The sequence below is a fragment of the Natator depressus genome, chromosome 8, assembly GCF_965152275.1.
Source record: "Natator depressus isolate rNatDep1 chromosome 8, rNatDep2.hap1, whole genome shotgun sequence".
NCBI lineage: Eukaryota > Metazoa > Chordata > Testudines > Cheloniidae > Natator > Natator depressus.
In genome coordinates, this window is record NC_134241.1 from 40402744 (window position 1) to 40427360 (window position 24617).

The 24617-nt window shown below is 48.4% G+C and overlaps 1 protein-coding gene across 1 annotated transcript in view; it reads left to right on the plus strand.

Annotated features, from left to right (window-relative positions):
- The first annotated feature begins 228 nt into the window (after positions 1–228).
- LOC141992681 (P-selectin-like) overlaps positions 229–24617 on the plus strand; it is a 103076-nt gene continuing 78687 nt past the window's right edge. The window contains exon 1 of the mRNA XM_074962014.1: positions 229–264. Within this exon, the coding sequence (XP_074818115.1) occupies positions 229–264 (36 nt within the window). The remainder of the gene's footprint in view (positions 265–24617) is intronic.

Below are 24617 nucleotides of genomic sequence, written 5' to 3' on the forward strand. Positions count from 1 at the left end.
GGAAACTGAAAGACTCAGGAGGTTGGTAGGCAGACAATTAGAGACAAGCAGGGCCATCCCTAGCTATTCTGGGGCCCTACGCAGCCCCTCCCTGCAGGGTAGGGCAGGCCTCCGTGGCGGGGGGGGGGGGTGGAAGGGAAGGCTGGCTCCAGGCCTCTGCGGGGGGGAGGGAGGGCGGGGCTGGCTTAGGGGACAGGAGGGAATCACTCCTCAGCACTCACCGGTGACATGGCTTGGGCCAGGCTGCTGCACTTCCCGCTGCAGGTGAGTGCAGGTGTGGCCCTGCTGCAGTCCTCAGGGGAGTGGGGACGGGGCTGGGGTGGAGCAGGGGCGGGCCTGGGGTGGAGCAGAGGTGGGAAGGGGTGGGGCTGGGGCAGGGAAGGGCTTGGAGCAAGAAGAGGCAGGGTGGGGCGGAGGCTTTGGAGAAGGGGCAGGGTGGGGCTGGGGAAGAGGCGGAGCAGAGGCTGGAGCAACACGCAGCTGTGCAAGGCACCAGGAAATTTGGTGCTCCAAATTTCCTGGTGCCCTATGCAGCTGCATACTTTGTGTATGGGTAAGGACAGCCCTGGAGACAAGCATGTGATTTGTGTGGCACACATAGAGCCCTCACACTGAGGAGACAGGACACTGGTGCTGAGCTCCTCTCGCTGTGGCACTGTTGACCCCACACCTGGAGTGACCAGAGCCACTTCTAGACACTTTAGTAATGAAACAGGTTGTCTTTCCCTTAAGAGCTAGAGGCCTGGGGCCAGCCAATCCAAGTTACTAGGTAAGCATTGTGGTTAGATGTTTGGCTGCATGTGTGTGTTCTCTCTGTGTTCTCCCTATGTGCTGTCCCAGCTCTGCGCAGACAGCTGGCACAGCAGACCTCAAGCAAACTGTCCAATGACCACGAGAGCTGTTAAGGTATGAAGACACCCGGCCAGGTTTATTGTTGATGAAGCACGGTACTAGTATCCAGCAGACTCTACAGGACCACTAATACATGTATACTCCTGACAATGGATGCAGCTCAGTGAGCGGCGGGTCTTTCCGTTTCTCCCTATGCTAGACAAACAGACTCCTTCTGAGATACATCTTTATACCACGATACAAACAAGTTAGTACTGCCCCTCTGACATAGTTAGTTACTGCCCCTTGATGTGGCTAGTTATTACCCCTCACCTTGTATATGTTGGTGCGATCAAAACATCTCTATTACGTACTGTCATCCTGACCTTATCTTTTAGGAGGGGTCAGTGTGTTCCTGTTATCCTTGGGGAATGTTTTTGTACCATCCTTGATATCAAGATGTTCTGGTACCACTTGATATCGGGATGTGTTTGTGTGAATACTTTGTGCCTTGCACTTTTTAGGGATTTGTATTTCTGCAATATCAGCCCTGTTCTTGACACATTCTGTGAGCAGGTCCTGCCTCTTGCTCACTGCTTGTCTTTGCTTTATATCAGAAAAGCTTTGACAACGACTTTAGCCCAGGCCTCACACCAGGCCTCTGATACAAGGGCTTATGGCTCAGGCTCTCTTCCTACTACAGGCACAGCTCAGCAGGGGTCAGCTGATTCCCCTGGAGGAGCAATATTCCAATTAATGTATTTTATAATTCATTGGTAAAAATGAGAAAGCAAGCGATTTTTCAGTAATAACTGAAAAATCGCTTGCTTTCTCATTTTTACCATAGAATGCTGTGACACTTTTGTATTTTATGTCTGATTTTGTAAGCAAATAGTTTTATGTGAGGTGAAACTTGGGGGTACGCAAGACAGATCAGACTCCTGAAAGGCTTACAGTAGTCTGGAAAGGTTGAGAGCCACTGACTTATATCATTAATATTGACACTGTTAGACAATTACAACAAATTTGATACAAAGTATATCTATTAGATATGATTATCCTGTTTGTATGCATGTATCATCTTTGTATGTAAAGTTATGAATATTGACTACATACCAGTATTTCAAATGTGTTTGCTCCTGGGGTAACGCCGACAAGGTAGTTTATATCCAGTCTAGCCAGCACATTGCGAATGGACCATTCAAGTTGATGGCCCATTGAAGAACACAATGGGCCATAGAAGAAGTTTGTCCTCGTTTGATGAGCCTTCCTGTGTATGCCTTAGCCAGAATATGGGTAATGGCTGTTCCTGTGAGTCATCAAAGCATGTAAGGACATGTGACTTGCTCATGTGACCCTAGACTCCATCTTGTGCCTGTAATTTCCCACAAACTAAGAATAAGAGCATTCCCTCCACATGGGAAAAGGTTTCGAAGCATCTCCATTTTGCCTCTTTCCTGCTCTGATCTCTGGACTATGGACATCCACTAAAAGAAGCATTTCAACCAATGGACTGAGGACCTTCCAATATTTTGGAAGTTACCAGAGACTTTACAAGCCAGCAGTCTGTAACGTCACTGCTACAAATCTGAACCAAGAACTTTGCAATGAGTGTATGTATTTGTTTTCCTTGACCATTTAAAATCTCTCCTTATTCTTTTCTCTTATAAATAAACCTTTAGATAGTAGCTACTAAAGAACTGGCAACTACGTGATTGTTGGGTAAGATCTGAGTTATATGTTGACCTGGTGATGTTGCTGATCTCTTGAGATTAGAAGAATTGGACTGTCATCACATTAAGCAGTTGTATATCCAGAGGAGGAATATGGATGTGCCACTCTCCTATGACTATGGAGGAGCAGGATCAATGGCCTTTTGCAAAGGGGGGGCATTTAGGGGTAATGTATATGGGGTACGGTGTATTCTGTTGGGAATGTATGCAATCCTGCAATATAACACTAGGAGGCAAAATCCTTCCAGTGTATGACAAAATTATGAACTTCTATACACTGCCACCTGGACTATGGTGCACCAATGGATCAGTGGACTTAATTGTTGTAAACAATCAAACCAGCACCCACTACCCCATACCGTACCAAGTAGTTGAATTGGTTTGGACAATACCAAATTTCACTGTGGATATTCAATGGACACACAAGATGGACAAAAGTACGCAAAGATTACAAGAGCAACTTGCTGCAAGCGCCAACAGTTGGACACACTTACAATACACACTACAGGATGGTGCTGACAAAATTTTAACCTTATCAAAGGAGGAGAAGCAGTGTTTTTGGTGGTGGCCAGGATGTTGGACCATACTGCAGTGGTCAGGACTCTCGGTGTTGCTGTGGATTATCATAGCAGCTGGTGTATTGTTAACTATATGTGTGTTACATTGCATATGGAAACAATCAAGGGGGGCACAACCCCCTAGAGAACAGCCACTAATTATAACCTATAAGTAATGTAGTAAGCCCGCCCCCCAAGTGTACTAGACAACCCGGACCCAACCTTCTCGGGCCCACTATACTGGGAAGTCTGGAACACTAATTGGAATAGGTGTAGTATGCCCGTACGAGAGAAGGTGCAGGGCATAGTACTACACAAGGGGCAGTGGGACAGATGGAGCATCGACACCTTCCACCTTGATGCCTGGCCCTATCAGGAAATGTGTCGCCATATGTCCTATGCTTTTCCAGGGATACCTGGGCAGGAGGATCCCAAAAGAAAAAGAAAAAAAAGGGGTGGAGTGTTAGGATATAGATATTCAGGCCTGTCTGTAAAGGCCTGTACTTTAAGAATTTAGGGGTATTCTTATCACTTGGCTAGTTCTAGAGGTATAAAAGAAAGAATCAAAATCACTGTCTGCTGGTGTAAGGGCCTTCTCTTACTGTGACAGTTTGAGGCCCTGTTCTTAGGCTAAGGCCTTTGGCTAAGCAGCAGAGGCAGCCATAAGCTAGGAAGCGAACAGTCACATCCTCACATTCCAAACTAGTCACATTGAAATAAGGTGCTATTGGGCTGTCAGGCACTATCAGGACAGGATTGTATTCCTATCACCTCCAGAGAAAGGGAAGTGCCTAGAAAATGTAAAAGGAAACTTAGTTTGATAGCATCCTGTCTGGCAAGAACTCACTTATCAATAGCTGGGATGTGAAATCCTCACTTCTGTATTGTTTTGTCATTATAGTTCCCACTTTGCTATTGTTTGTCTGTATAATCTCTGTCTGGTTCTGTGATTGTTTCTGTCTGCTGTATAATTAATTTTGCTGGGTGTAATCTAATTATTGTGGTGGGATATAATTGGTTAGCTAATCATGTTACAATATGTTAGGATTGGTTAGTTAAATTTCAGTAGAATGATTGGTTAAGGTATAGCTAAGAATATTACTATATAAATTAGGGGCAAACAGGAAGTAAGTTGGGATTCGAAAATAAGGAAAAAGGAACTTGTATTTAAGCTTGCTGGACGTTCACCCCAATAAACATCGAATTGTTTGCACCTTCGGACTTCGGGTATTGTTGCTCTCTGTTCATGCGAGAAGGACCAGGGAAGTGGGAGAGTGAAGGAATAAGCTCTCTAACACCCTTGTTTTATGAAACTGGTTTTCAGTAACCACTCATCATAAAGTCAAGTGTCTGGGTGGTGAAATAAGGGCTGGGATGCCTAAGGACACTGCATTTCTGACTTCTTGTTAACCAGTGTGGTGAGACAGAAGTTTACTTTTGTTAGTGGTTTGGTATTTCTAAGAATAGAAAAAATAGAGTATGGTAGACTCTAATCATAGAGTCTAATTATAAATAGACGCTAATAATAGAAAAAATAGTCTACCCTATGTCTGAGCAGTTTGTCCTGAATTTGGCATTCTCAGCTGTAACCCACTGAGGCATGGTGACAAAGGGGTATGCTCAGGGAGATCAGACTAGAAAGCAGGGTCTGCTGGGAGTGAGGAGGCTCCAGCAGAGGAACCTGGCCTTGGGGAGCAAGACGCAGGCAGGGACGGCCTGGGAGTGATCTGCTAGGGACTTTATTTTGAATGTAGCTAATTCAATAAACCCAAACCCTGTGAATGGACAAAGGGGTCTGTGAGTTAGTGAAGAAGTCCTTTGAATGGGGGAACTGAGGTAGGGGCCAATTGCAGGGCTGCCAGGAAGCCACAACAGGGTTTGCAAGAGTAGGTCACTCCCATGACAGTACCAAGATGATGCTGACAAACTGACGGGCGCTCACAGAAATGCAGCAAAAAACAACAAGGATGGGACTTGGGAACATTTTTTTAAAAGCTGGTGGCTCAGGGGGAGGGAACATAGAATACTCCATTGCTATCCACAGCCATCTTATGGGTACAAACCATAGAACACCCCATGGCTATCCACAGTTACCTCAGGGGTGTGAACCAAAGAATACCCTGTGACTATCCACAGCTGCCTGATGGTTAAGAACCACAGAATGCACTGTGGCAAACCACAGCTGCCTGAGGGGTATGAACCACAGAACTCCCCATGGCTACCCAGAGCCGCCAGAGGGGTGCAAACTGCAGAACACCCCGTGGATATCCACAGCCACTTTAAGGGTGTGAACCACAGAACACCCCGTGGCTATCCACAGCCGCCAGAGGAGTACGAACCACGGAACACCCCATGGCTATCCACAGCTACCTGAGGGATACAAACCACAAAACACCCCGTGGCTATCCACAGCTGCCTGAGGGGTACAAACTAAAGAATACCCTATGGCTATCCACAGACACCTGAGGGGTGCAAACCACAGAAGACCCCATGGCTATCCACAGCCGCCTGAGGGGTATGAACCACAGAACACCGTGTGGCTATCCACAGCAGTCTGCGGGGTGTGAACCAAACAGGGAGAGTAAATAGCTGGATTCATCAATTCTGAAGCTATTATAATCGTACAGTCTGACTTCCAGTCTAACTCAGGCCAGAAACGCTCTTCCAGCTAGGGCAGGAGCCAAGAGGGTTAAATCAAGGAGGTAGCTGAATATTCCCATCAAAGAGCCACTGCTCAGATCCGTTGGACTGTGTATCATGAGAGGGAAGCCCTCCTTCCTGAGACAGCTAGGAGATGAGAATGGACCAAGGTAGGGGACGATGGAGTGTGCTGCAGAGAGTAGCCCAGCATGTGCCTTGATGCACCAGACAAGACCTTTCCTGTGTGTGTCTGCAGAGCACTTTGTTCTGAGAAGGGAGCAGTGTGGGCAGGAGGCTGGAGGTGGGCAAAGAGGCAGCAGGCCCAGGTCTAAACTTGCTCAGAGCCTGCTAATGGTGGGTGCCCCAGTAGAGATCCCTAGGGAGGATTGTCAGAGGCACTGAGCACCCACGGCTTCCAGTTTGCATGTAGGGTGCTCAGCCCCTGGCAAGTTCATGTCCTGGTTCTCAGGACAAACTCAGAGTCTGTCTACACTGCAATTAGACACCCACGGCCAACCCGCACCAAGGAGCTCGGGCTAAAGGGCTTTTAATTGCAGTGTAGACATTTGGGCCTGGGCTCCATCCTGAGTTCTGGGACCCTCCCACCTCATCAGAGTCCAGGCTCCAGCCTGAGCCCAGACATCTACACAGCAATGAAACAGCCCCACAGCCCGAGCCCTTCAAGCCTGCGTTAGCTGGCTCAGGCCGACCACGAGTGACTAATTGCTGTGTATTGTATATTGTGCATTGACCTCCTGAGGTCTCTTCCAACCCTAATCTTCTATGATTCTATGTAGACATCCCCCAAGGCCTCGTTTGGAAGCACTGGTTTCAGCTCCTCTGCTGAGCAACGCTTACTTCTCACAGGGTTGCTGGCATGTGCTTCGAGCTCCTCTTGTCCCAGGCTTGTCTCTGCTGTGCAGCCCATTTGTCATGTCTTTAGTGCCACCCTGAGGCAGCTGTGTGCTACTACACCACATGCTGGGAACACTCAGTACTGAATCTCAAAGAGACCTGGGTGCCTATGCCCCAGGGTGTCCAGCTGCAGGCACCACTGAACCCTGAAGGTGCCTGAACTCACTCAGCACCTACATTGTCTGCCTGTGAACACATGCACTTATGCCTCCCTCTAGGTGTGCGGCCACCTGTCTCCCGCCTAAGCCACAGAGCGATGCATGACCCGTGGGAAGACAAGTGTTCAGCCATGTAACTCATCCATGGGGCCTGATCCAGTAGCTGAGATCAGAGGACGCCTACCTCCAAACAAAACAGCGAGGGGTGGTGACCCACCTCCCTCATAACCTTTAGCCTGGGGTTAGGGCACTCAGCGGGGATGGGGGACACCCCAGTTCAATTCCCCATTCTGTCTGATGAGAAGGATTCAAAGAGAGAGGGATCTGCCCCCTCCCAGGAGAGCACTCTTACCCTGGGCTAGGGAGTGATTCTTGCTTTCTCTCTAGCCCAATAAATATTTAATTAAAGTGGAACATCAACAGGAGCGAGGTCCCTCAGAACATCCCATAGCCTGGTGGGTAGGTCGTTCCCCCAAGATGTAGGCACCCTGATCAACTCCTTTCTCCCCCTTGGGCAGAGCAGAGACTTGACCCAGGGTCTCCCACCCCTAAGGGGCACTGGGATAAAGGAGGACTACCTGCTCTTTCCCTGCCCCCCCCCCCAATATTTTTTGTGGAATTAAGGGGCCTCTGAGAACATCCACTGAATTGGGCCTTGCACATGACATAGGAGTTAGCCGCCTCTCTTCTCCTCGCTCATGGATCGCTAGCTGAGATAGACACTGTGATGGAGTCACAGGAGCTGGGCTACTCCCCTTCAATGTGCCAGTCCCCTAATGAAGGTCCCACTCTTCCACCAGGGCTGGCCACATGGCCTTGCTCTCTCTGTGCCTGATTCTCTGGGCTCCAGCACTCCTGCTTCACCCTGTGAGCTCTGCCCAGCAAGACCAACTGCGGCAGACTTCTGGGCGAGACTTGTCCACGCCTTAGGGACTAGCATTTGCAGTCACACTGGGCAGCATTTTCAAACCAGACTCAGGTTTATTAGTCACCATGACACAACACTGGAAGGCTTCAGGTTAGTCTAGAGCAGGGGTCCTCAAACTTTTGAGGGCTGTGCCCCCAATTACCCCTGTCTGTGCCCTCCCACCCCGGAGCTGGGCACAGCTGCTGGGAGGATGCAGAAAGGTGTAAGGGGGCCAAGGCTGGTGTTGCAGGGATGGGTCTGGAAGCAGGGCTGGGGACAGAGCCATGGCCAGGGACCGAGGCTGGGGACAGGAGCAGAGTCGCAACCAGGCTGTGGTGGGAGCCAGCAGCCAGGCCCGTGACTGGGGCGGCTCCACTCCTGGCCTCGCCCTGCCTCCTAGCCTTGGCCCCAGGGGTGGAGCAGAGCCACAGTTGGGTCCCCAGGCAGGTGCAGAGCCACACCGAGGCTGGGTAAGGGGCTGGAGCAGAGCTTGGGATGGATGATGCTCTCTAACTGCTGCCCCGTGGAGGCTGGCCCGGGCTGTGCCCTGCTGAAGATCTCACCGCACCCCCCTAGGGCGGTGTGCCCCACACTTCAGGGAACTCTGGCCTAGAGACATAAAGGTTAAAGCATCATCCACCTAGCCAAGCCAGCACACTCCATAACCCAAGCTGTAGTGATCTCCTTTTCAGGCTCTATCTCTGAACCGTTTGTCAGCCCCAGCGGAGAGTAGCCAGCTTCCTCCAGAAGCCAGCTCTTTATCCATTGCTGCTCACCACAGTCCTCTGTGTCCAGGCAGGGTCATGCTGAGCTCACAGTTCCACCTGCTGGAGTGTCCCACTGGTCTGTTGTTGGGGGCATACATTGTCCCTTGGAAGCCTCTATGTATCTGGGTTGGTTTCAACCAGCTCCTTAACGAGCCTATTCACTGTGGCCCTGATAGCAAGATGACACCCACCCATCTCCCTGCAGTGCAAATTTTGGCACCTACCTCTTTGAGAGGGGCAGGGCTTCCATTGGCTGGCCTAGCAGTTCCCCGCTGTGATGCTCTGCATTACAACGCCTCCGTCTCTTTGTGGATGGGGCTTCAGCCTCAACTCTTGTGAACATCTGGATCCAAGCTGATTCCTAGCCGAACAGGGAGTGGGCAGCTGTAGACACTGTGGCCTGCTCAGTGTCTGCTTACCATAGATCAGGGGTTCTCAAACTGGGGGTCGGGACCCCTCAGGGGTTCGCAAGGTAATTACATGGGGGGGTCACAAGCTGTCAGCCTCCACCCCAAACTCCGCTTTGCCTCCAGCCTTTATAATGGTATTAAATATATTTAAAAGTGTTTTTAATTTGTAAGGGGGGGAGGGTCATACTCAGAGGCATGCTATGTGAAAGGGTCACCAGCACAAAAGTCTGAGAATCACTGCCATAGATGCTTACATGCGCGAGTGCACACTGAGGCTGACAAGGCAAAAGCTGTATTCAATGTCATTGTAGCTGTCAAGGTTCCTTCCCCACTCTGAACTCTAGGGTACAGATGTGGGGGACCTAAGCTTACTTTTACCAGCTTAGGTTAAAACTTCCCCAAGGTACAAATTAATTTTACTTGGATTTCCACTGCCACCACCAAACTTTATCTGGGTTTACTGGGAAACGTAGTTTGGACACGTCTTTCCCCCCAAAATCCTCCCAACCCTTGCACCCCACTTCCTGGGGAAGGTTTGGTAAAAATCCTCACCAATTTGCATAGGTGACCACAGACCCAAACCCTTGGATCTTAGGGCAATGAAAAAGCATTCAGTTTTCTTACAAGAAGACTTTTAATAGAAGTAAAGGAATCACCTCTGTAAAATCAGGATGGTAGATACCTTACAGGGTAATTAGATTCAAAACATAGAGAATCCCTCTAGGCAAAACCTTAAGTTACAAAAAAGACACACAGACAGGAATAGTCATTCTATTCAGCACAGCTATTTTCTCAGCCATTTAAAGAAATCATAATCTAACACATACCTAGCTAGATTACTTACTAAAAGTTCTAAGACTCCATTCCTGTTCTGTCCCCGGCAAAAACAGCATACAGACAGACACAGACCCTTTGTTTTTCTCCCTCCTCCCAGCTTTTGAAAGTATCTTGTCTCCTCATTGGTCATTTTGGTCAGGTGCCAGCGAGGTTACCTTTAGCTTCTTAACCCTTTACAGGTGAGAGGATTTTTCCTCTGGCCAGGAGGGATTTTAAAGGGGTTTACCCTTCCCTTTATATTTATGACAGTAGCCATGTTGGTTCCGAGATATTAGAGACAAGGGGGATGAATATCTTGTATTGCACTGACTTCTGTTGGCGAGAGAGACACACTTTCAAGACACATAGAGCTCTTCAGGGCTGGGAAAGGAAGCATGTGGCTCGAAAGCTCATCTCTCTCACCCAGGGGTGCTGGACAATTTGTACAGTGGGGGTGCTGAAAGCCATTGAACCAAACTGTAAACCCTGTATATAATGGAAACCACTTCAATCCAGGGGGTGCTCCAGCACCCCAGCACCCCTAGTTCTAGCACCTACGCTCTCACCAATGGAAGTCGGTCTGATACAAGATATTTCCCCACGCCCCTTGTCTCCCCAAGGCAAACACTCTCATTTGGGTAAGACAAAGTGGTCTCTATTGGCGGGTGCCCCAGCCGGTCTGTAGGCCCTCTCACTCTGCACGCTGCACTGCTTTTCACTCAGCTTGCACCTTGCTGAGTGCAACATGGCAGCTGTTATAATAGCACTAGCAATTAGCCAGGACAGGAGAGGAGCGGAACATGCATGCCTTGAAAGAAGGGGAGAATTTTAGGCAGGCAGAATGCAATTATCCCTCTGGGAAACGAGGCAGTTCCTTGCCTTCTCAGCTGCCCGAGCTTCATGGGACTGGTGTGTACCAGGAAGCGACCCAAACCTCACATTTTCATGGGTGCCGGGCAGAGGCCCATACCCATGTTCTCATGGGTTCTGGGCAGGGGTCCAAACCCCATGTTCTCACAAGTGCCAGGCAGGGCCCTCTACCCCACGTTGTTGCAGGTGCAAGGCAGGGGTCCATATCCCACGTTTTCACAGGGGCCAGGCAGGGGCCTGTACCCCGTTGTCACGGGTGCCAGGCAGGTGCCTGTATCCCATCTTTGCACAGATGCCAGGCAGGAACCTGTACCCTACGTTGTCACAGGTTATTCCTGCAGTTTTAATACAAGTTGCAATGCAATGTAAGTTGTAATTCAAGGTGCAATACAGGATGAAATGCAATTCAAGCTCCAATGCAATAGCACGTTCCATGCAAGAGAACAAAAAGAGAGGCTGCACGGCAAGTTGGAAAGCAATGCAAGTTGTAGTGGAAGTTGGAAAACAACAGCAATTACAATACAGCTTGCCATGCGATGCCAATTGGAATGGAAGTTACAATGTAAATTATAATGTGGGCTGCAGTGAAATGTAATTTGCAATATAATACAACTTGCATTGTAATTAACAAAGATCCAATGTAAATTTCCATGCAATATAAATAGCAATATAATTTTCAGTGAAAATTACAATGCGAATTCAAGTTTCCATGCAATTCAAATTGCAGAGTAAATGACAAGACATGATGTAATGTAATAGAGGATACAACATAAGTTGCAATACAATTCCTCTTGCAACATAAGCATCAGTGAAAATTAGCATTACTATTAGCAATTCTAATTGCAATGCAATGTAAATTGCAATCTAAAATATAATACAATGCAAATTATAATCCAACTGGAAAAGCAATGCAATTACACCAGTAGTGACAATGAACAGAACACATGCCTTCCCAAGCACAAGCCAAACCCACTCTTCCACACCACTTTGGGACCTGACCTGGGCTCAGAGCATCATGAAATTGAATTTGTTTATTTGCCTGGAGCTGTTTCCTGCAAAATGTAAAGGTACAGCGGTTTTCACTCCCTCTGCATGGGGATTTGAGCCTGTAATGGTAAGCATTAGCAGGGGAAAACATATCTTAATGCTAACAGCCCACCTGAAATTTTGTTCTGTCCTTGCTGGAGAAGGAACCAGGGGCTGTCAGTGGTATGGATTCTGTCCTGCCCAGGACACCAGTATCCACCCAGTCTGGCCAGATCCAGGTGGGAACACACTGTTTGCACATTCAGGGCAGTTTGCATGTCATTGTAAAAACACATACATGTAATTTTGCACGCAGTTTGCACAGGCATCTGTATGTCCTTTTGCAAATGGGTGTCACTTTGCACATACATATCAGTTTACACGTGTTTCAATTTGAGCAGGTTTCAAAAGCTTAAGTGTGTCATTTTGCGTATTTCATTTCACATGTGTATTATTTTGCACACTGTGAAGGACATATGACAAAAGCTGCTAATTGGAAGTGTGCTTTTATAGGCCATGGAAAGCGGGCACTGGTGAGGCATAGACAGGATAGAGACTAAGAGAGTTGGCAAAACAGTGAGAGCAGAGGAACAACAGTATAGCTTTTTCCTATCAGCTGGTCTATCAATGGGCTGTACTAATTGCTGACATATGAAAAACAGGAAACAGAATCCCTAAGAGAACTTCAAACAAGACCAAGGTCTAGCTAGGTTGAATGACAATAGCAGTGAAACCGGGGCAGTGTGGGCTAGTGGCTCAAGCACACAAACAGTGTCGGGGGGTAGGGGGTGTGCACAGCCTGTGCTGTCGTGGCTTTAGTTAGCTCAAAGCTTGCTCAGGTGGGTACATCTACAAATATTGCAGTCACATTCTGATTGCAAGGTGGACTGACTCTACGAGTCCCAGTGACAGGCCTCTGTCAGCCGCTAGGGGGCAATGCTGCCCTGGTCTAAGGACACTGCAGGTTTTGGTCAATTTAGTCCCACCAGGGTGAATTTGCGCTTCTGTGGTTTTTTCTGCTGTTGTCACCCGAGCTCATCGAGAACCTTACCAAACCCCCCACCCCCTGCCATACAGAGCAGCCCATATCCACCACAACGCTGTGGCACCCCACCCAGCCCCTGGAAGCTGGCATTTGCAGCTGCTGTGCAGGAGCTGCTCCCAAAGGACAGGTGGGCAATGGGCCAATTTACTTGGGCATTGGACTCATAGTGCCCCGTGGAACCTTTCTGAAACCAGCCCTGCTGTGTGTGTTCAGGGAGCAGCAGCATCACAGCATGTGCCAGCAGGGCATACTGGTCTCTGTGCAACTCCTCAGAGAAAGACACCTCATGCACTAGGGCCCTGGCATGCCCAGGGCTCGGAGATACCTCGTACATTTAATAGAAGTCTGCCTCTCTCTGAGGAGATGTGGCAGTGATCATAGTAAAGTCATATGAAAAATTCTTCTGCTTTTATCAAATCTACACAAACCAACTGAACCAGTGAAGAGCAGGAAGAATTTGCAGACCAGAGCTAGTCTCCATTACTGAGGCTAAATGTTCAGACTGCCTCTCTCATGTAGCAAACAGAGAAGCCAACTCAAGCAGCCATAGTGAGCCAATCTAGAAGGAGAATGCTGGGAAAATAATGGTACTTGAAATGCTGTTCCAGGGAAGCCTGAAGGAAATTCAGCCTCAGCCCAAGTGAAATCTCTGTCAGTCCCAACCCAGGAAACAGACCTACCCTTAAAAAAAGACTTTAAAAGAAGAGGAGAGATGGGCAGCTCCTACAAAAGGGCAGGCTAAGGCAAAGCAGTCAGTCTCCTCACACTGCCAGTGGGATTTGCAAGGTATGTGTAAGGGCACTGTTGTCCCCTTACTAAAACACAGTGCGGGTGTTTTGGTTGGCTAGCTCCCAGTACCAAGGGGAAGGGTCCCTGGGAAATCAGGTCCCTGAGACTGACAATCCCCAGGAACAATGGGGAGAGGCCAATGTTCCAGGTCAGCCTGATTGACAGGGTGGGCAGGCTAATTAGGGAGTCAGGAGGCCAGGGGGCCCCATCCTCCGTGTGAGTTGGAATTGCCTGGGTCAGACAGAGTGGGGCTGAGCTAAGGAGAAAGCAGAGGCCCTAGCTGAGCTAAGGAGCAGAGCTGTGCCAGCCAAAGGGGTCAGAAAAGCAGCCCAGGAAGCAGGTCAGTGCTGGGAGCAGAGTCACAGAAGCAGCCCAGAGAGCAGATCTGTGCTGGGAGGAGAACTGCGGCAACCAGAGCCAGAGGGGCCAGAGAAGCAGCCCAGGGAGGTGGAGCCAGAGCAGAAGCAGCAGTGATGGGGCAGAGTGGAGCTGGAGCTGAGGCAAAGTAGATCTGGGGCTGGAGCAGTCCGGAGCCGGGTGCGGTGAGCAGCTGGGGAGAGTGAGGGGGACCCTGGGCAGTGGGCCCAGTGCAGGGAGATGCCCCCAGCCAAGAGGCCCTGAGGGCCAGACTTGGAAGGGGATTGTAACCCCGACGGGATTGGGGGCGACGCTGGGAAGAAGGGTCCTGCCACCTAGAGCCTGAGAGTATGTGGCCACCGCCGGAGCAAGTGTCCAAGCATCCCTGCAGCACAGCCAGGGCCTGAGAAGGAGGCCCGGGACTTGTGAGGAACAGATATTGAACTTCCCTTACATTCCAGAGACGCTGGTTGTGATGTCCCCATGCGAAAAAGCAGGATTATGTTTTCATTTAACCTTTCCCATTTTTTCCCTATTTCTTTAATTTGATTGCTGTTTCATAAATTGTGTGTGCTTTGAACGGTATGTAATGATCATTGGGTCAAGGGGAGCATCCAGTGCAGAGGGAGCACCCTGGAGTGGGGACACCCGAGCCCCTGCCCTAAGTGACCACAACAAGGTTGGGGGTTGAGCCCCCCAGGAATTCTGGGCCCAGCTTTGTTGGGGTTACAAGGACTCTGCCACACAGGAGAGTGGAAGGGGAGCCATTGAGGTCAGGCAGGCCTTTGGGTAAAGGAAGTGGGAGCGAGGACTCAGATCATGATAAAGGAGTTTGAGGTGCAAGTGGTCTTCTCGTCCATCCTCCCCGTGGAAGGAAAAGGCCAGGGTAGAGACCGTCGAATCGTGGAAGTCAACGAATGGCTACGCAGGTGATCTCAGAGAGAAGGCTTTGGATTCTTTGACCATGGGATGGTGTTCCAAGAAGGAGGAGTATTAGGCAGAGACGTGCTCCACCTAACTAAGAGAGGGAAGAGCATCTTCGCAAGCAGGCTGGCTAACCTAGTGAGGAGGGCTTTAAACTAGGTTCACTGGGGGAAGGAAACCAAAGCCCTGAGGTAAGTGGGGAAGTGGGATACCGGGAGGAAGCACGAGCAGGAGCGCGCAAGAGGGGAGGGCTCCTGCCTCATACTGAGAAAGAGGGATGATCAGCAACTTATCTCAAGTGCCTATACACAAATGCAAGAAGCCTGGGAAACAAGCAGAGAGAACTGGAAGCCCTGCCACAGTCAAGGAATTATGATGTGATTGGAATAACAGAGACTTGGTGGGATAACTCACATGACTGGAGTATTGTCATGGATGGATATAAACTGTTCAGGAAGGAAAGGCAGGGCAGAAAAGGTGGGGGAGTTGCATTGTATGTAAGGGAGCAGTATGACTGCTCAGAGCTCAAGTATGAAACTGCAGAAGAACCTGAGAGTCTCTGGATTAAGTTTAGAAGCGTGAGCAATGAGGGTGATGTTGTGGTGGGAGTCTGTTATAGACCACCGGACCAGGGGGATGAGGTGGACGAGGCTTTCTTCCAGCAACTCATGGACGTTACTAGATCGCAGGCCCTGGTTCTCATGGGAGACTTCAATCACCCTGATATCTGCTGGGAGAGCAATACAGCGGTGCATAGACAATCCAGGAAGTTTTTGGAAACTGTAGGGGACAATTTCCTGGTGCAAGTGCTGGAGGAACCAACTAGGGCAGATCTCTTCTTGACCTGCTGCTCACAAACCGGGAAGAATTAGTAGGGGAAGAAAAAGTGGATGGGAACCTGGAAGGCAGTGACCATGAGATGGTCGAGTTCAGGATCCTGACACAGGGAAGAAAGGAGAGCAGCAGAATACGGACCCTGGACTTCAGAAAAGCAGACTTTGACTCCCTCCGGGAACTGATGGGCAGGATCCCCTGGGAGAATAACATGAGTGGGAAAGGAGTCCAGGAGAGCTGGCTGTATTTTAAAGAATCCTTATTGAGGTTACAGGGACAAACCATCCCGATATGTAGTAAATATGGCCGGCGACCAGCTTGGCTTAACAGTGAAATCCTTGCTGATCTTAAACACAAAAAAGAAGCTTACAAGAAGTGGAAGATTGGACAAATGACCAGGGAAGAGTGTAAAAATATTGCTCGGGCATGCAGGAGTGAAATCAGGAAGGCCAAATCACACCTGGAGTTGCAGCTAGCAAGAGATGTTAAGAATAACAAGAAGGGTTTCTTCAGGTATGTTAGCAACAAGAAGAAAGTCAAGGAAAGTGTGGGGCCCTTACTGAATGAGGGAGGCAACCTAGTGACAGAGGATGTGGAAAAAGCTAATGGACTCAATGCTTTTTTTGCCTCTGTCTTCACGAACAAGGTCAGCTCCCAGACTACTGCACTGGGCAGCACAGCATGGGGAGGAGGTGACCAGCCCTCTGTGGAGAAAGAAGTGGTTCGGGACTATTTAGAAAAGCTGGACGAGCACAAGTCCATGGGGCCGGATGCGCTGCATCCGAGAGTGCTAAAGGAATTGGCGGATGTGATTGCAGAGCCATTCGCCATTATGTTTGAAAATTCATGGTGATCGGGGGAGGTCCCGGATGACAGGAAAAAGGCTAATGTAGTGCCCATCTTTAAAAAAGGGAAGAAGGAGGATCCTGGGAACTACAGGCCAGTCAGCCTCACCTCAGTCCCTGGAAAAATTATGGAGCAGGTCCTCAAGGAATCAATTCTGAAGCACTTGGAGGAGAGGAAAGTGATCAGGAACAGTCAGCATGGATTCACCAATGGCAAGTCATGCCTGAGTAACCTAATTGCCTTCTATGATGAGATAACTGGTTCTGTGGATGAGGGGAAAGCAGTGGACGTGTTGTTCCTTGACTTTAGCAAAGCTTTTGACACGGTCTCCCACAGTATTCTTGCCAGCAAGTTAAAGAAGTATGTGCTGGATGAATGGACTATAAGGTGGATAGAAAGTTGGCTAGATTGTCGGGCTCAACAAGTAGTGATCAATGGCTCCATGTCTAGTTGGCAGCCAGTATCAAGTGGAGTGCCCCAAGAGTGGGTCCTGGGGCCGGTTTTGTTCAATATCTTCATAAATGATCTGGAGGATGGTGTGGATTGCACCCTCAGCAAGTTTGCAGATGACACTAAACTGGGAGGAGAGGTAGATACGCTGGAGGGTAGGGATAGGATACAGAGGGCCCTAGACAAATTAGAGGATTGGGCCAAAACAAATCTGATGAGGTTCAACAAGGACAAGTGCAGAGTCCTGCACTTAGGATGGAAGAATCCCATGCACTGCTACAGACTAGGGATCGAATGGCTCGGCAGCAATTCTGCAGAAAAGGACCTCGGGGTTACAGTGGACGAGAAGCTGGATCTGAGTCAACAGTGTGCCCTTGTTGCCAAGAAGGCCAATGGCATTTTGGGCTGTATAAGTAGGGGCATTGCCAGCAGATCGAGGGACGTGATCGTTCCCCTCTATTCGACATTGGTGAGGCCTCATCTGGAGTACTGTGTCCAGTTTTCGGCCCTACACTACAAGAAGGATGTGGAAAAATTGGAAAGAGTCCAGCGGAGGGCAACAAAAATGATTTGGGGACTGGAACACATGAGTTATGAGGAGAGGCTGAGGGAACTGGGATTGTTTAGTCTGCGGAAGAGAAGAATGAGGGGGGATTTGATAGCTGCTTTCAACTACCTGAAAGGGGGTTCCAAAGAGGATGGATCTAGACTCTTCTCAGTGGTAGCAGATGAGAGAACAAGAAGCAATGGTCTCAAGTTGCAGTGGGGGAGGTTTAGGTTGGATATTAGGAAAAACTTTTTCACTAGGAGGGTGGTGAAAGACTGGAATGCGTTACCTAGGGAGGCGGTGGAATCTCCTTCCTTAGAAGTTTTTAAGGTCAGTCTTGACAAAGCCCTGTCTGGGATGATTTAGTTGGGGATTGGTCCGCTTTTAGCAGGGGGTTGGACTAGATGACCTCCTGAGGTCCCTTCCAACCCTGATATTCTATGATTCTATGATTCTATGGTCCTTTCGCTTGCCCATGGTAGTGTACTTCACCAGGGTAGTGTATAAGCAAACAAAGTTCCCCACAATAGTCGGGCCATTCCCCCGCTTACATATGCACTGCACCAGAGGGAACAGGAGCTGTGATCAGGGCAGTTTGCCCAGGGCTGAGCCTCAGGGGCCGCTATGAGCGGGAAAGACATCTGAGCCTGCCAAAGCTGAGGAACACTATAAAGTTCTATATCAGGAAACAGACATGACTGAACTTTGTCAGCAGCTCTCAAGAGAAGCCCAGAAGCCAGAAGAGTTATCTCAGGATTTCCTAGTTCGAGCTCATTTGAGCAAAGGATTGTTTGCTTCACAAGAAGCTGCCGCTGACCTGTGATCTAACCCTGCCTTTGCACATAGGATAGTGCACAGCAAATAAATCACCTCTGCACTGGAGGCCATCTGGCTAGAGAGAAAACAAATCCCCAAAAGATTAACATATGAACATTTAGGGATGTAACAAAGTGGGGAATTTTCTTAGTATTTTGCATGAACACTCTATGTATTGGTTTCCCCTTGTGCTGCGTGTGTAACAAGGTGGTGGGAGAGAGGATTTGGTGTTACAGAGGGCCAGGTGTGACCTCACTTTGCAGCTGGGACCCCGGACAATGGCCTGGACACTGTGAAACTTAGCAACCAGTGACCCAGAAGCCCACCCTGTCTGGGGAGCCAGCTGGTTCTGGCCAGTGGGAACAAAGGGTAATCTGTTAGCCCAGATTGAAGACAAAGGATGAAGGAGGGGCTGTTGGGAAGGTGATCTAGGGTGGTCGTCTGAAAGGAGGTTGTGGCTGGACTGGGACAAAGGGCAGCCTGAGTCCACCCGAGCTGGGACAGACCTAGATGGATGACGCTGAGAGTTTCTAGGCCTGAGGACCCAGAGAACTGCCTGTGTTGGGTTCAGACATACAATAAACCCTTCTGTTTTACACTGGCTGAGAGTCACTGCAGGCTAGAGATTGGGGTGGCATTGTTCCCTGTGGGTATGGAGGCCCCGGGGTCCACTGTGAGTGGGCTCCCTGAGGGGGCTCATGGAGAGAGACAGGCATGCTGGAGGCTCAGAGGTATGGTCCCAGGAGACAGCAGAGCCAAAGGGCCTAACCCTAGAGAGCGAGTGCAGTCCTCATGGAGGGCCCATCACACTGAAGGGGGTTATTCCCAGGAGACATATGGAGCTGAGAGAGCACCAGGCCTGTGAGTCCATGAAAAGGGTGTGACATCCTATATTTTGGGGGAGCACCCAATATTCCTCATTTATATATAATCATGATCTTACATATAAAGCATGCCTTGTAAGGTATCAGGGGAAAGGTTATGATCTGCTGAAAGTCATTTCTCTATCCATATATGTATATCATTAATGCATATGAAGTTATGAGAATTGTGTTTTATGGCTGTCACTAAAACATGCTGTAAGTTGGGGAATCAGCCAGATATTAGCTCCCCAGAGGCAACAGCAAGGAAAGTAACCAGCACCCGGGCGGGGTGTGAAACAACCCATCAATAACCATTGTCCAGCAAGGGAGCTACAATGCAATGACTCACCTGCATGAGGCCACACCAGGGGAATTGCTCAACCTTGCCTGGGGACTCAGCAATGCTCACCCAGACATACCTGGACTTGTGTTTTCCAAGCATATGGACTGAGGGTATAAAACCAAACATCGGAGGCCCATGCTTGGCCTTTCTCCTTCACCCACCTATGCTGCAAGCAACAAGGACACTCTGAAGACTCCAACTGAGGGGACTGGCCCAGAATTCAAGGGTGAAATTTGTATACTATGAACTGCAATATCCAGTGGGGTGAGAAAAACTGCTTAATCTAGATGTTGCCCAGTCTAATAAGGTTGAGAGTTTAGAATGCGTGCTTATATTTTATTTCTTTTGGTAACTAACTCTGACTTTTTGCCTATCACTTAATATCACTTAAAATCTATATATTGTAGTCCATAAATTTGTTTTACTGTTTATCTTCACCAGTGAGTTTGTATGAAGTGTGTGGCAAATCTGCTCAGGTTTTGCAAGGCTGGTGTATGTCCACTTTTCATTGATGAAGTGGTGAACCAATTAATACATTTGCACTGTTCGTCTTGAGCAGTGCAAGACGGTATATTCCTGAGGTGCAAGGCTGGGGCGGGGGGGATTGGGCTGGTGCCTTTCCCTATGAGATGATTCATGAGTGGCTCTGGGAGCATTCATGCTATCTAGCTGGGTGTGGGGCTCCACATGCTGTTGTTCTGAGTGATCACAGCGCCTGGAGGGGTTTGCTGCTTCACTAGCAAGGCATTGTGAGAGACATCCCAGGCTGGGAGAGAGTTCTGCAGGGCACAGCAGTCCCACTGTCCCAGCTTGCACCGCGGAGATCCCCTCACAAAGGGATAACTACTTAGTTATCAGTGTCTAAAACCAGGTATTGGCCTGGGGCTGCCTTGCTATATGGAGTACCGCCTTCTGTACCTCAGACTGTATCTTATCCCCGATTGATGTAATACTGGTAAAGGAAGTGATAGCAACTTGTTATGGGATGATTAGTGGGTTTGTTTTTTTTTTCAAATTTAGGCTCATTTGTTAACATTATGTTTATTCAGTAGATAGTATTTCTAAATAGCTTGCCAATTGCCAGTCACGTGGATATGCCACTGCCCTTTCATAAGAAATGAAGCCCTATGGGAATGCTCAGAACCGCCCATTCTGTTGGATCCTGGACCCACAGGCACCACAGAAAATCCCAGCTTGATTGGTAAAAAGGAAGAAAAACCTATGTTTCCCCCACCAATTCCAGAACTGGTGAAAACAGCCAAAGATGGGCTTGATAATGATTGTTATGGAAATTTACAGGTGACTTGGGCTGGGAAATAAACTTCAGTGTCTTACCAGTTGTCTTGTTGTCACCTGTTCGTTAGAGGTGTGACCAGAGCTAGGTGAAAGCATCCTCTCTCAGTGGGCAAAACCATTGAAGCTGCTCAGAGAAATCCCTCATTCTCTCCTTGGAAAAACGAGCAGTAAAATGGCCCCAATGTAGTATTTTGTCAGTAGAAATGTTGGGACGACATCCAAGTGATGAGGTAGGATGTTGAGACAAGGGACTGGAATGGGAATCTAAGAGCACAGTGGGCAACTGGGGCCAGCACCCTGCCCCTTTAAGGTTTGGATCTGTGCTGGCACTGCTGGGTCAGAGGGACAGAGCTCTGGAGAAAGGGGTATGGTTGGCAGAGTGTACTGTTCCTGGGCAGTGCCACAGCACTGGGCATTGGGCAAGCTGGGCTTGTTTTTTATTACTATGGGAAAAGTTTAATAAAATGTTCCAATTTTTAAACAGAGTCCTGGGCCAGGAGTGCAAGAGGGGCCATGCCCTGGGAAGAGCCCCCTCTACACAATGGCACACACAGCTGGACACTAAGGGCAGTAGTGTGTGGCCAGATATGTGCACTGAACTTGCTCTTGGCACATTGTCTCTGGATGGCTGATGCTAGCCACATCACTTCCAAGAGGCACCATTTGCTCACAGCCCACGCCCTAGCCCCAGATGGAGCTCTTAACTGCAACACAGCTTGATATGTGGCGAGTTCTGTGCTGCTCCCAGCTTCTGCCCTTGGGGCAGGGAGTTTGTTTATACAGAGGCAGTGTGATTAAGATAACAAAAGCTTGTCATTAAATTAAATTAAGGATCGTTAGATGATACTGAAAGCATTGCCAGGCACTCCAGTTAAAAGATAGGAAACAAACGATAGGAATAAATGTAGTATCCCCCAGGAGTCTGTACTGGGACCAGTGCTGTTCAACATATTCATAAATGATCTACAAAATGATTCATAAAATGATGATTCAAAATGATTCATAAATGATCTACAAAACTACTCAAGATAGTTAAGTCCAAAGCTGACTTCAAAGAGTTACAAAGGGATCTCACAAAACTGGGTGACTGGGCTATACAATGGCAGATGAAATTCAGTGTTGATAAATGCAAAGTAATGCACATTGGAAAATATAATCCCAACTATAAATACAAAACGATGGGGTCTAAATTAGCTGTTACCCATCAAGAAAGAGATTGTGGAGTCATTGTAGATAGTTCTCTGAAAACATCCGCTCAGTGTGCAGTGGCAATCAAAAAAGCTAACAGAATATTGGGAATTATTAAGAAAGGGATAGATAAGACAGAAAATATCATATTGCCTTGATATAAAACCATGGTATGCCCACATCTTGAATACTGCATGCATTTGGTCATGCCATCTCAAAAAAAAAATAGATTTGGAAAGGGCAACAGAAATGATTAGGGGTATGGAATACCTTCCCTATGAGGAGAGATTAAAAAGACTGGGACTTTTCAGCTTGGGAAAAGAGACGACTAAGGTGTTGAAAATCATGAAAATTTAATAAGGAAATGTTATTTATTCCTTCAGATAACATAAGGACTAGGGGTCACCCAATGAAATTAAGAGGCAGAAGATTTAAAACAAACAAAAGTAAGTATTTCTTCATAGTCAACCTGTGGAACTCTTTGCCGGGGATGTTGTGAAGGCCAAAACTATAACAAGGTTCAAAAAAGAACTAGATAAGTTCATGGAGGATAGGTCCATCAATGGCTATTAGCCAGGGTGGGCAGGGATGCAACACCATGTTCTGCATGGCCCTAGCCTCTGTTTGCCACAAGCTGGGAGTGGGTGACAGGGGATGGATCACTTGATGATTACTTGTTCTGTTCATTCCTTCTGGGGGACCTGGCATTGGCAGACAGGATACTAGGCTAGATGGACCTTTGGTCTGACCCAGTATGGCCATTCTTATATAGAACCCAGATGTAGTTGCCCCCCTGTAACCTACTAGAGCCCACTCCCCTCCCAGAGCTGAGATAGAGCCCAGGAGTCCTGACAGGGTCGCTCTCTCCACAGGGTTAGTAACAAAGTAAGAACATACATTAAAATTTTAAGCCTAACCTGTCTCCCTTAACTGACTTGCCACAAGATGTCATAATATGTTAGTATTAGAGCTGAGTGGGTCTAATATTTATTTAATTTCCTTTCTTTTATATCAGAATTAGAGTGCCTAAGTAGCCCCTGGAATCACAATTAAAGTAGCTCCCACCTACCAAAATCTGAAATGGCGCCCCTGCTGGCTAGGTGGAGAGAAGGGCCTTGCAGTGTGCAAGGCAGGATTCCTGGGATGACTATGGAGGCAGGGATGATCTGGCTCCTGTAGAGATGCTGCACAGAGCAGCAGGAAGGCTGTCTTTGGAGTTCAGACTCAGCCCTAGTTCCTAGGAGCTGTGGGTTCAGTTCCCAGCACGGATACCCACCTTTGTGTGACTGGACAAGTGCTGTGGCTAATGCTCCTGTGTGCTCTATGGATCCCTTGCGTTGTAGCTGTGGTGACAGAGTCAGTACAGCCTTCAGTTATTTCAAAGGGAAGTCAGAGTAAGGCTGCAAAGCAGCTTTCTGTGTTGAGGTGGAACTTGGAAGGCAAGCTGTGGACCTCTACTTTCTTCTTCAGTAACAATCTTTAGGGACAGAACAGAGAGAAATTAGGTCCGGTTTACTGTTATTTTAATGTATAGAAAACCAGCATCTGATCCAAAGCTGCATCTGCACTGCCTCACCCTCACTGCTGAGGAGATGATCAGCCATCCAGGTGAGGCACACGGTAGCTGATCTGAGCATGGGTGAAAACATGCAGAGAGCAGCTCAGGGGCTGTCAAACAGGGTGTTTCAGATGCAGACAAGGCTGAGGTTAGCTCCATCCTTACATGGCACAGTCAATACCTGGGCTTTGTCTACACGGAGAGGTCACAGCAATTCACCCATCATGGGCGGCCACTGGTGCTCTCCAGCACACTGGAGTCAGTCATCGTAGCACCTGACTAATGTGGAAATTCCCAGGGCAGACACAGCCTCAGGGCCTGGAGCTGCAAAGTGCCACCCAGTTGGAAACCAAAGCATTGTGCTTTCCCAGTGGAGCTGGGCCAGCACAGATTAAGGCAGGGTCTGGGGACCAGAGCCCAGCAGTACAAAGCGGGCAGGGCAAGGCATCATTGACTCTATCTGAGAAAGACGGGGGGGAGGAAGAGCAACAACTCTCTCAGAGCAGGGGGACAATGGAAGAAATGAGTCCATAGGGGAGACGGGGGAGGGAAAGGACAAGCTGTGGTGCTCGGTGGGAGGGGTGCATGGGAGTGATGGGGTCTAAGGGGAGCTAGGGTGTGACAGAGCTGAGGGAGGCTACTTGAGGAGCTGTGAGAACAAAATGGATAATTAACAGCAAGCTAATTAGGCTCCTAGATGTGTCAGCTAATACAGGCCAGAGCCTGGTTTGGGTCTGAGTTGCTTAGTGAAGGAAAGAGACTCAATATCCTTCTTACACATTTTGTTAAATGTAGTGAAGAAACCAAAATAAACTCCAGAATCCAGATCACTTTGGCTGTTCTGCTTTAACACCACTGACTGACTAATAGCACAGTTCAATTATCTGCTGGAGGTCAAAAACGAGATGAAATAGCAAGTTAGCAGCAATATTGGAATTACATCACCAAGTCAGTGAAACCCACAAGTTATTGCAGACTGTATAAGGAGGCAGGTGTTTGTTTAGTTACGTGCCACAATTCAATAATTTTTACACAAGGCAGTGAAATCAACTTTTAGCTGGAGGAATATTTTGGTATTGGAACCCAAACTTTGCTTTTATTTTCAGAACACAGTCTCGCACCTCTTGAGGT